General features: G+C 47.8%; 1 protein-coding gene across 1 annotated transcript in view; it reads left to right on the top strand.

The window, feature by feature from the left end:
* atp6v0a2b (ATPase H+ transporting V0 subunit a2b) overlaps positions 1-7,883 on the top strand; it is an 89,329-nt gene extending 81,446 nt beyond the window's left edge. The window contains exon 13 of the mRNA XM_038817773.1: positions 2,984-7,883. Within this exon, the coding sequence (XP_038673701.1) occupies positions 2,984-3,080 (97 nt within the window). The 3' untranslated portion in view covers positions 3,081-7,883. The remainder of the gene's footprint in view (positions 1-2,983) is intronic.
* Positions 7,884-13,397: the final 5,514 nt, after the last annotated feature.

Below are 13,397 nucleotides of genomic sequence, written 5' to 3'. Positions count from 1 at the left end.
TTACAATTAAATAAAGGTAACTACAAAGACATGAGGGAGGGGCTGGCCAGAGTTGATTGGAAAAGGAGCCTAGCAGGGAAGACAGTGGAACAGCAATGGCAGGAGTTTTGGGGGTTATTGGGAGGCACAACAGAAATTCATCCAAGGAGGAGGAAACATGCTAAGGGGAGGACAAGGCATCCATGGCTGACGAGGGATGCCAAGGGCAGCATAAAGGCTAAAGAAAAAGCATACAAAATGGCGAGGATTAGTGGGAAGACAGAGGATTGGGAAGCCTTTAAAAGTGAGCAGAGGACAACTAAAAAAGCAATAAGGGGGGATAAGATGAAGTATGAGTGCAAACTGGCTAGTAATATAAAGGAAGATAGGAAGAGTTTTTTCAATATATAAATGGTAAGAGAGAGGCAAAAATAGACATTGGACCACTGGAAAATGAGGCTGGAGAAGTAATAATAGGAAACAAAGAAATGGCAGAGGAACTGAATAGTTACTTTGCATCAGTCTTCACGGTGGAAGACACCAGTGGGATGCCAGAGTTCCAGGAGAACCGGGGGTAGAGGTGAGTGCAGTGGCCATCACTAAGGAGAAGGTTCTGGGGAAACTGAAAGGTCCGAGGTGGATAAATATCCTGGACCGGATGGACTACATCCCAGGGCATTGGTGATAATCTTTCAGGAATCACTGGAGGCAGGAAGGGTCCCAGAGGACTGGAAAGTGGCTAATGTAACACCCTGTTTCAGAAGGGAGGGAGGCAGAAGACGGGTAATTATAGGCCGGTTAGCCTGACTTTGGTCATTGGTAAGATTTTAGAGTCTGTTATTAAAGATAAGGTTGCGGAGTGCTTGGAAGTGCATGGTAAAATAGGACTGAGTCAGCACGGTTTTGTCAAGGGGAGGTCATGTCTGACAAATCTGTTAGAATTTTCTGAGGCGGCACAGTGGTTAGCACTGCTGCCTACAACGCTGAGGTCCCAGGTTCGATCCTGGCCCTGGGCCACTGTCCGTGTGAAGTTTGCACATTCATCCCATGTCTGCGTGGGTTTCGCCCCCACAACCCAAAGATGTGCAGGTTAGGTGGATTGGCCGCATAAATTACCCCATAATTGGAAAAAAATAATTCGGTATTCTAAATTTATTTATTTTTAAAAAAAATTTTTGAGGCGGTAACAAGAAAGTTAGACAAAGGAGAACCAGTGGATGTGATTTATTTAGATTTCCAGAAGACCTTTGAAAAAGTGCCACATATGAGGCTGTTTAATAAGTTAAGAGCTCATGGTGTTAAGGGTAAGATCCTGGCATGGATAGAGGATTGGCTGACTGGCAGAAGGCAGAGAGTGGGGATAAAGGGGTCTTTTTCAGGATGGCAGCCAGTGACTAGTGGTGTGCCTCAGGGGTCTGTGATGGGACCACAACTTCTTACAATATATATTAATGATCTGGAAGAAGGTACCGAAGGCACAGTTGCTAAGTTTGCAGATGGTATGCAGAGGGATAGGCAATAATGAGGAAGCAGGAGGCTGCAGAAGGACTTGGACAAGCTAGCAGAGTGGGCAAAGAAGTGGCAGATGGAATACAATGTGGAAAAGTGAGATTATGCACTTTGGAAGGAGGAATGGAGGCATAGACTATTTTGTACATGGGGAAATGCTTAGGAAATCAGAGCACAAAGGGATTTGGGAGTCGTAGTTCAAGATTCGCTTAAGGTTAATGTGCAGGTTCAGTCGGAAGTTAGGAAGGCAAATGCGGTGGTACGCGGCACAATGGTTAGCATTGCTGCCTACGGCGGTTTCGAATCCTGGCCCTGGGTCACTGTCCGTGTGGAGTTTGCACACTCTCCCCATGTCTGCGAGGGTTTCACCCCCACAACCCAAAGATGTGCAGGCTAAGTGGATTGGCCACGCTAAATTGCCCCTTAATTGGAAAAAATAATTGGGTACTCTAAATTTATAAAACAAAAAGGAAGGCAAATGTAATGTCAGCATTCATGTAGAGAGGGCCAGAATACAAGAGCAGGGATGTACTTCTGAGGCTGTATAAGGCTCTGGTCAGACCCCATTTGGAGAATTGTGTGCAGTTTTGGACCCCGTATCTAAGGAAGGATGTGTTGGCCTTGGAAAGGGTCCAAAGGAGGTTCACAAGAATGATCCCTGGAATGAAGAGCTTGTCGTATGAAGAACAGTTGAGGACTCTGGGTCTTTACTCGTTGGAGTTTAGAAGGCTGAGGGGGGATCTTATTGAAACTTGCAGGACAATGTGAGGCCTGGATAGAGTGGACGTGGAGAGAATGTTTCCACTTGTAGAAAAAAGTAGAAGCAGAGGACACAATCTCAGACTCGAGGATCAATCCTTTAGGCTGCCCTATTCCACCTCGTGGTCCTCTTTCATTTTACTCCCCTTCCCATTTGACACCCAAATCTATGCTCAAGTAGACTTTTTACTTATTCGCTGGATGTGGAAATCTCTGGCAAGATTGGCATTAAGTGGCCCATTTAATTGGTCGGCCACTTCGGAGGACAATTAGTAATTAACCATGTCAGCTTGGGACAGGAGTCTCGACCTCTCTATCCTTCTCCAAGAAATTGTTCAGAAACGACCTTTGATCCCGGGGGTGCCGAGGTCCCAGGTTTTATCCCGGCCCCGGGTCACTGTGTGGAGTTTGCACATTCTCCCAGTGTTTGGGTGGGTTTCGCCCCCACAACCCAAAGATCTGCAGGGTAGGTGGATTGGCCACGCTAAATTGCCCCTTAATAGGAAAAAATGAATTGGGTACTCTAAATTTATTTAAAAAAAAGAAACGACCTTTGACCAAACCGGTGATCATCTGCCCTAATATCTCCTCTTGTGGCTCGGCAGTGGGGGGGGTGGCTTGGCAGTGGTGGGGGGGGGGGGGGGGGGAGTCGGTGAATGGATGCTGTCGCACACACATTCGTCACGAATGGGAAGAGGGGTGGAATATTAACCTCTTTTTTTTCCTCCATCGACAGGGTGGAATTTCAAAACAAATTCTACACCGGCACCGGATACAAGTTTTCCCCATTCTCCTTTGAGCTGCTGACTCGCCACTCTGATGACTTTGCCTAGAAAATTGCTCTGTGCATGTGAGTTTGCCGAGTGTCGGTGGCATGATCATGTGATGCAGCTTCTCACGACAAACATTTTGCACTGGATGCCTTACCAAATACACACACGGCTTTCTCTGCTAAAAGACTGATCATTACTTTTATTGCAATCTCAGGTACTTTCAAGTTTAAAATGTATATTGTACATTAATGGACAGACATTTTCACTGTCACAGGAGAGAGAAAACTGTAGCTTTATTGACAAATTGACAGAGGTGTTTGATTTTGACCTTCGGAAGTTGGTGTCGGACGGAGGGACATTCCCTCTCAGTGAAACTGAATTCCAAGCTTAATGTCAGAAACCACAAATCAATTTAACGCTGTGTTAATCTGTGGTTCATAACTGGTAATTGTGAGTGCCAAATAGAGATGTTTACTTCCCAAAGCAAAGCAGCTGGGCTACCGGGGAGGTACTGCAGCGTGACTAACTACCTTGATGGAAGGGAAGGACTGCAGAGTGACTAACTACCTTGATGGAAGGGAAGGTTCTGCAGAGTGACTAACTACCTTGATGGAAGGGAAGGTTCTGCAGAGTGACTAACTACCTTGATGGAAGGGAAGGTTCTGCAGAGTGACTAACTACCTTGATGGAAGGGAAGGACTGCAGAGTGACTAACTACCTTGATGGAAGGGAAGGTTCTGCAGAGTGACTAACTACCTTGATGGAAGGGAAGGTTCTGCAGAGTGACTAACTACCTTGATGGAAGGGAAGGTTCTGCAGAGTGACTAACTACCTTGATGGAAGGGAAGGACTGCAGAGTGACTAACTACCTTGATGGAAGGGAAGGTTCTGCAGAGTGACTAACTACCTTGATGGAAGGGAAGGACTGCAGAGTGACTAACTACCTTGATGGAAGGGAAGGACTGCAGAGTGACTAACTACCTTGATGGAAGGGAAGGTTCTGCAGAGTGACTAACTACCTTGATGGAAGGGAAGGACTGCAGCGTGACTAACTACCTTGATGGAAGGGGAGGACTGCAGCGTGACTAACTACCTTGATGGAAGGGAAGGTTCTGCAGAGTGACTAACTACCTTGATGGAAGGGAAGGACTGCAGCGTGACTAACTACCTTGATGGAAGGGAAGGTTCTGCAGAGTGACTAACTACCTTGATGGAAGGGAAGGACTGCAGCGTGACTAACTACCTTGATGGAAGGGAAGGTTCTGCAGAGTGACTAACTACCTTGATGGAAGGGAAGGTTCTGCAGAGTGACTAACTACCTTGATGGAAGGGAAGGTTCTGCAGAGTGACTAACTACCTTGATGGAAGGGAAGGACTGCAGAGTGACTAACTACCTTGATGGAAGGGAAGGACTGCAGAGTGATTAACCACCTTGATGGAAGGGAAGGACTGCAGCGTGACTAACTACCTTGATGGAAGGGAAGGACTGCAGCGTGACTAACTACCTTGATGGAAGGGAAGGACTGCAGCGTGACTAACTACCTTGATGGAAGGGAAGGTTCTGCAGAGTGACTAACTACCTTGATGGAAGGGAAGGACTGCAGCGTGACTAACTACCTTGATGGAAGGGAAGGACTGCAGAGTGACTAACTACCTTGATGGAAGGACGAGGGCCCAGTTCTCATCGCATTGCTGTCTGCTCTAGTGATTGTACAGTTTAAGGTCACTTGACGATCCTAAAGGTTTGGTTTAGCCAACCTGCTGCCTGACTGACTCCCACTGCTTATTACACAGAACATGCATGTGCTGCACATCAGGAAATACAAGAACTACAGTGTGTAGGTTCCCCAGAATCTTCGGTTGGAGATTCAGATTTCTGCATTATTTAGAAAGTGACTGACCAGAACACCTAGACATCAACAAGGCAGTTTGGATGTTATCTTGATTCAACCACGGATGAGCTTTTGATCAAATCTCTGGTTCTTGCGAAAGTTGAAAGTGGGATTATCGTGAAACAAGACATTTATTTTTAATGATTGTCGTGGATGTGTTGGGAGTGTTGTATCAGATATTTCTGTAAGGATTTGGAAAATGAGGGGCGGCACGGTGGGGCAGTGGTTAGCACTGCTGCCTCACGGCGCTGAGGACCCGGGTTCGATCCAGGACTCAGGTCACTGTCCGTGTGGAGTTTGCACGTTCTCCGTGTGTCTGCGTGGGTCTCACCCCCCCCCCCCCCCCCCCCACAGCCCAATGATGTGCAGGTGAGGTGGATTGGCCACACTAAATTGCTCCTTAATTGGAAAAAAAATGAATTGGGTACTTTGTTTATTTAAAAAAAAAAAGATTTGGAAAATGTAAACAAATGTTTTGCAAAGGTTAAAAAGATGCTTTGTGAGTTAATGGTTTATAACGAAAACTGAATAGCAGAAAGAAATGGTCTTTGCTTCTAAAATCTATTTGAATAAAAACAGAGTTTTGGGATTATCCTTATCAAATGCACATCTTATCAGAATGATGCCACAAATAAATATCATAGTTAAGGATGCATAGCTACCAAACACAAGCTAAACATTTTAAGATGTTGAAGGTGCAACAAGGTTCATTTTAGTAAAAAGGCCAGCATTCAGTCCAATATTTAATTCAGAACTGTCGGCTCCATTCTGGTTTGTCCGATCAGGTCAGTGAGTAAATGCACCTCATGGTTTGGAATTCAAGCAGGAGGCTTTCAGACACGGTCCCCCCTCAATGGTCAGTCTACAGATATCACAGGTGTTGGGGGTGAGTGTGTAGTTTGAATTGGTTTTATTGATGCTGAGCTGGGGATGGGAAGGAATCGACACTCGGAGCATCCACTCGGTTTCTGTACAGCAGCGGCTTTCACACTTGGCTGCATTAGAAAAACTTGTCACATTCTGGGGGAAACTCCTTGCAGGCATCAGCACATTCCCAATTGGTACCAGTTCTGATGCAGTGTTTCAGCTACCCACAGAGAAGCCATGTTGTCACTACAGGAGGGAATTGTCTTATTACACAGCAACAGGGAGAACGGGTATGCATGGGATGTGCAGAAATAAAGTGACATAATAAACTGTGATCCTCCTAGATTCTCATCCCAGATCTGATGTATCTTTGCTTTCCCAATGATCCTTGGCTAGTAATTTTTTTTGCATGGATATGGGGAGAGAAGATTTGGACTCCACAATGACCACTCCCATCCACAGCTTCCAACGTTCCGGCAAAGCTCGAATGCAAGGTTCCGAGTGCTGATGCGGTGCACAGAGAGAGATATATATCTTTGGGCGAGAGGGTAAAATCAGATTATATTTTAATTAGACAATGATGTACAACAGACGTCCTAGCCTCTTGGCGTAATTCAAGGTTGTTAAGATGTTAGGGACATTTGTAAAATATTGTATGAATCCCCGCCTAATTTAGGAAAGTGGACAATGCGGCTCCTGAAATTTGAGGAAATGCTGCAAGAGGTTTTCACTGAAGATTTCAGAACTGACAGGGCCACAATATTTCACAAATATTTCTCCAGTTTAATGGAAACAACATTTTTTAAACGAGTGAACTTCTGTATCTACTAACTAGTTGCTTTCAACTTTGTTTTTTTTATTTCTGTGGCGTATACAGTATTGTATGTCCCTGTGTTTTATTTATTATATATTGCTTGCAGTATTTGCTGCAGGTCCTCTGTGTCACTGAATTTAAATGGCATTGATGCTGGTAAGGAAGCGAGTAGAACTCGAGTTTACCGTACACCTCCATTCCATTCCTCATTAATAGGATCACATTCATCTGCTTTGATCATTTTAATTTAACTTTGTTTAGTTTTGATTTCCTCTGTGGGTATTGTTGTACAGCCGGGAAGGGAGGGTTGGTGAGGTTTGGCAGAAGAAAGAGGGGAGGGGGTCTCGGGCGGATTGATTGCTGTCACTGTCCCTCCATAGACACTAATCACCATGTTGGAGCTGTTCCATTCACTGCTGCTAGTGAGGCACAGTTGTGAACTTTAACCATCTTTAACATTTTGAACTATTTATCCTACCCCACTACATTTAAAACTAAATCACCACCTACAGTGGTGCATTTCTAATCTGCTTCGCCGGCTCTCAAAGGCTTGGAGACTTTTGAAGTCGGGGAAAGTGCTATATGAATGCAAGTCTTTTTCTTTTTATACTTTTTAGCTGATATTAGAAAGCAGCAAAGTTACTGGGAGCTTATTTGTTTAAAAACAAAATAACCTGATAATGAAATTTCAGATAAATGTAAAGTTATTTTGTAATGTTTCTGGAAACTGAATGCTGAAATGGCTTGGCTAACTTGTACTGATTTCAGTCAGGATATTATGTGCTTCGATCTCCTTATTTTTGATATGTAGCATTGAGGTTGTAATGTTGATCAGGCTGATTAAAAAGATAATTTATTGAAGAGGTTTATAAAATTCCCAGATTCCTGTTACTGGTACAAGTCTGAAATCAGCATTTTATTGTGTAAATAATTATGGTATTTTATTAATGTGGCTGTATAATTTGTAAATGTCTCTGGCCCGGGGTACACGTATGTAATTCAATACCCCAAACTCCTGCAACAAAATCTAAAAAAGCGATAGTTTTTTTTAATGGAAGGAAAACTATAAATATTTCTACCATTTAATATCTTTAAGATATATTTTCTCTTTTGGCTATTTTGCATCGCTAATCTGATCTAATGTTCAGTCTGCAGATAACCACGAGTGGTTAAACTTGCTGTTGAAATATTTTATGTAAATGATAAATAATGTTTCTGTTTAAACTGCAGTGTAGCTGCCTGAATGGGTTTTTAGTTTCGTAACTGAAAATAAAAGGTTTATAGATTCCAGACTCCTCTTATTTATTTCATGAATGTAACAGATATAAATGAATAACATGTGATGACTGAAAGTGACCAATTAAATATATACATCCCCCAGTATGACTTTGTTATAAAGTTTAACTGATTTGATCAACTTCAAAGTCAGCCATTGAAGTTTTTTTACTGCAATGTTACTCAAGTCTCTGTTAAATCTTGAGTCTCTTCACTGTGCCAGCCAGGCCATAATCTCTGGAATTCCTAAACTCCTCTCTTGCTCCCTAAATATATATATCCTAAATATGTATACCTTCCCGTTATAACCTATATCTAAGACTCTCCTTACAAGGTACTACTGTGACGATTGGAGGAGTTTAGGAATATTGGCTTCTATATATTGGGACAAGTTAAGGGTTAAAAGTCTGGGGTATAGTGTGATCATGGCTGTGAAAAGGATTTTATTTTGTTTCCAGAGAAAGCAGGTGAAATTGACATGGGAATATGTTTTTCTATCTAGGCTAATGGGCTGTGGTTTGACTGGGGAGGATCCTGGGGAGTTGATATGCTTTTCCAGCCTGCAGAGATGATTTGTTTTTTTAGCTTGGGGTGATTTGCTGGGTGGAGCGCAGAGAGTTTGGAGAAGCTTTGAGAGAGAGAAAGAGGGAGCTGAGTTCTCATCTGCCTGACTCTGAGTCCACAATTCTTTCTAAGTAGGGTAGTTTTAAAAAAAAAAAGAGTAATAATATTTTAAAGCAGAGCAGTCATGTCTGAAGTCGAGGAAGAGGCTGAAACAACCCAGTTGAAGCAGCTATTTGAAGATATTCAGCCAGAGTCTGAAGGGGTTCCAATTAGAACCAAATTTGTTTTATTAAGATAGTGTTGCTAATTTTAAGATGGATTAAGAGCTGTGTTTCTTTTCTTGCTGTTCAATGGGAAATTTGTGTTAAGGGGTAATTATAAGATGTTCTTTTTGGGTGTCAAGTTTTTTTTTGAAAAATATTTTCATTCAACAATTTCACATCTGAGCCCCCCCACCCCGCTCGCGATCCCTTGACAGCAGACAGGTCTCCAAAATGAACAAACCCCATCGCTGGTGGAACCTCTCACCCACCTCTCTCAGAACAAATTTCACCTTTTCCAAATACAGGAACTCCAACAGGTCCCTCAGCCATGCTGAGGCACAGGGTGGTCAAGCTGACCTCCATAAAACAGAAGCCACCTGTGAACAATAAACCAGGCGAAGGCTGAAACGTCTGCCCCTGCTCCCGTCTGCCACTTCGGCAGGTCTGTCACCCCGAATAGGGGACGCAGTCCCAATTCCATATGCAGAACCTTGGACGTGGTGCTGAAAAATGACCTCTAATATTCCTCCAACTTCGGGCAGGGCTAGAATATATGGACATGATTGGCTGAGGCCCTCCCACACCGCTTGGAACTATCCTCCACCCTCTCAAACTGCCGGCTCATCCATGCCTTTGTTAAGTGCGCCCTTGTGGTGAATGTATTCACCATAATGCATGCATGATACTGTGACCTATGACCTGGAAGTGGTGATATGAACTACTTCCAGGTACTGTACTGTAACCCTGGTATGGCTCCGCCTCTGGCTCTGCCCACACTGAGGCATATATAAGCCGGCCTCTTGTAGGCGGCATCCATTCTGTACTACTGACTCTGGCTAGGCAAGTTCATGACTAATAAAGCCTACTGTTCACTCGCTCTCTCTGCCTCTCGGTGAATTGAAAGTATATCAATTTATTAGTCATAGACAGCACTATGGAAACCACTCTAAAGCCAGACAGGCTCGAACTCGACGCCCACGCATCCGAAGCCAAGGAAATATTCCAACATTGGCCCCGATGCTTCAAGGCCTATCTCGACGACTCCACGCTCAGGTGAGCCATCGAATCTCAGTAATGATTGAGAAAGCGGCCACGTACGAGGTGGCGGTCAAGGCACACTTTGTGAAGCCCGTAAATGAGGTGTTCGTCAGACACCTCCTCACTACTCGCCGTTAACGCGCCGGAGAATCGTTGGATGAGTATCTGGAAACCCTGACCCTACTCGCGAGGAACTGCAGCTATCGAGATATGATGGCGGAGGAGCACATGAACTCACAGATCCGGGACACCTACGTGGCGGGGGTCCGCTCAAACTATATCAGGCAGCGTTTGCTGGAAAACGGGACCTCCGACCTGCGGGACACGGTAAAGCTAGCTACCTCGCTAGAGGTGGCCTACCAGAACCTCTATACGTTCCCCGCGGGCTCGGCAAACCCCTTGTGGACACCCTCGGCGTGACCCCAGTCGGACCCGACTACGTCACAGGCCTGTGCCGCGCGTCTGCCAGCCCAGCCCGGGGAACCGCAATGCGACATCTGCGCCCAGGGTCAACACCCCCGGCAGCACTGCCCAGCCCGCAGTGCAACGTGTAGCGATTGTGGGGGAAAAAGGGGCACTTCGCTAGGGTCTATCTGGGCCGGCCTAAGGCCCAGAAATCGAAAATGCACTAGGCCCGACTCAGAGCTCCACAGACCCCGCAACTCGGCTGCGTACCTGCCCGGAACGCCCCTGTCAGATGCGTCATCGGCATCGTGCGACTCGTGGGGGCCGCCATCTTGGTCGCCTGCCCCAACACCGACCGTCACGTGCGACTCATGGGGGCCATCTTACCGACCAACACGTGCGACCGATGGGGTCGGCCATCTTGGTCGCCACCTTCACCCCAGCCCGACACGTGCGACTCATGGGGGCCGTCATCTTGTGACTCCACTGATCACAGAGACTACCCACAGCTGGGCGCAGTCACCCATGACCAGTCGCAGCCTAAATAGCTGAAGAACTCCATGATTGTCGTCCGGGTCAACGGGCATGTCTTTTCGACTCCGGGAGCACGGAGAGCTTTGTACACCCCAACATGGTAAGGAGCTGCTCCCTCCACACCTACCCAGCTTCCCAAACAATCTCCCTTGCCTCCGGGTCCCATTTGGTTCACATCCGGGGGTTACTGTATCGCCAATCTCGCGATGCAGGGCGCAGAGTACACTTGTTTTAAGCTCTACATCCTCCCCCACCTCTGCACCCCCTCTACTGCTCGGGTTGGACTTTCAATGTAACCACCGAAGCTTGACCCTACAGTTTGGCGGACCCTTGCCCCCCCCTCACTGTGTGCAGCCTCAAAGTCTCTTCCCCCCCCCCCCCCTTCACTCTTTACGAACCTCACTCCTACCTGTAAGCCCATCGCTGCCAGGAGCAGACGGTACAGTGCGCTGGACATGACTGAGGTCCAGCGACTGTTGAGTGAAGGGATCATCGAAGCCAGCAACAGCCCCTGGAGAGTGCAAGTGGTGGTCGTCTGGACCGGGGAAAAGAATCGGATGGTTGTGGACTACAGCCAGACAATTAACCGAATTGCGCAACTGGATGCGTACCCCCTCCCCCGCATAGCGGAGATGGTCAACCAGATCGCGCAGTACTGTGTGTTCTCAATGGTCGATCTGAAGTCGGCCTACCACCAGCTCCCAATCCGCCCGGAAGAGCGCCACTACACTGCCTTTGAAGCAGCCGGCCGACTCTTCCACTTCCTCAGAGTCCCCATCCACTTCCTCAGAGTCCCCTTCGGTGTCACTAACGGGGCCTCGGTCTTTCAGAGAATGATGGACCGAATGGTGGACCAGTACGGTTTGAGGGCTACATACCCGTACTGGGACAATGTAACCATCTGTGGCCATGACCAGCAGGACCATGACGCCAACCTCTAGGGGTTCCTCCAGGCCGCCCAATCCCTCAATCTCACATACAACAAAGAAAAGTGCATCTTCCGAACTATCCGACTAGCCACCCTCGGCTACGTCGTAGAGAACTGAGTCCTTAGGCCCAACCCCGACCGTATGCGCCCCCTCATAGAACTCCCACCCCCCACAGCCTCAAGGCCCTAAAACGATGCCTGGGGCTGTTCTCCTACTATGCCCAGTAGGTCCCTAACTAAGGACCTTATTCAAACAACCACTTTTCCCCTGACGGATGAGGCCCGCTCGGCCTTCAGCCGCATCAAGGCCGACACCACCAAGGCCGCAATGCACGCGGTGGATGAGTCCATCCCTTTTCAGGTAGAGAGCGATGCGTCAGACGTCGCACTGGCTATTACACTCAACCAGGCGGGCAGGCCAGTAGCATCCTTCTCTAAGACCCTCCACGCTTCCGAAATTCGACACCCCTCGGTCGAGAAGGAAGCACAAGCCATAGTGGAAGCCGTGCGGCACTGGAGGCACTACCTAGCCGGTAGGAGGTGCACCCTCGTCACCGACCAACGATAGGTCGCCTTCATGGTTGATAACGCAAAACGAGGCAAAATAAAAAATGACAAAATCCTGAGGTGGAGGATCGAACTCTCCACCTACAATTACGATATTAAGTATCGTCCTGGGAAGCTCAAAGAGCCCCCAGATGCCTTGTCCCGCAGCACATGCGCCAGCGCGCAAGATGACCGACTTCGGGCTATCCACAATGACCTCTGCCACCCGGGGGTCACCCGGCTTACCCACTTCATTAAGGCCTGCAATCTGCCCTTCACCGAAGAGGTCAAGGCAATGACCAGGGACTGCCAAGGCTGCGTGGAGTGCAAACCACACTTCTACGGGCTGGACAAGGCCCGCCTAGTAAAAGCCTCCCGGCCCTTTGAGCGCCTAAGCATTGACTTCAAAGGGCCCCTCCCCTCCACCAACCGGAATATATATTTCCTCACCATCATCGATGAGTACTTCCGCTTCCCCTTCGCTGTGTCCTGCCCCAACTTGACCTCAGCCACCGTGATAAATGCACTATTCGGTTTCCCTGCCTACATTCACAGCGACTGGGGCACATTGTTCATGAGTGATGAACTGCGTCAGTACCTGCTCAGCAAAGGCATCGCCTCGAGGAGGACTACGAGCTATAACCCGCAGGGAAGCGGGCAGGTGGAGAGGGAGAACGTGACGGAATGGAAGGCTGTCGGGTCTAGAAGTCTCCTGATCCCCCGCTGGCAGGAGGTCCTCTGTGATGCCCTCCACTCCATCAGATCGCTCCTCTGCACGGCCACGAACGAGACCCCTCACGATCGTTTGTTTATCTTCCCCAGGAAGTCCAGCTCCGGGGTCTCGCTTCCAACTTGGCTGAAAACTCCAGGACCAGTCCTTCTCCGGAGGCACATGAGGAGCCATAAGACCGACCCCCTGGTTGAGAGGGTCCAGCTGCTCCACGCTAACCCCCAGGACCAACGGCAAGATACGGTCTCCCTACAGGGCCTGGCACCCCCCCCCCCCCCCCCCCCCCCACCTACATCCCCCTCTCCCCGCTGCCACCTACAGCGCCCTGTACGCTCCCCTGGGTCTCCTGTATTGTACCGTGCTGACACTGCCGCCACCCATTACCCCCTTGCCTACCCCCACACCCCAACCGTCTGACACGCTGGACTGAGGCTCAAGCTCCAGACACAACACCCCTGGAGTCACCACCTGCGACAACTGTGCCCGCCGCACCGCCAGAGCTGTGGAGGTCAAAGAAAATG

Source organism: Scyliorhinus canicula, chromosome 1 (assembly GCF_902713615.1).
Source record: "Scyliorhinus canicula chromosome 1, sScyCan1.1, whole genome shotgun sequence".
NCBI classification, from domain to species: domain Eukaryota; kingdom Metazoa; phylum Chordata; class Chondrichthyes; order Carcharhiniformes; family Scyliorhinidae; genus Scyliorhinus; species Scyliorhinus canicula.
Note: the sequence above shows the minus strand (reverse complement) of the source record. Positions and strands in the feature narration are given on the sequence as shown.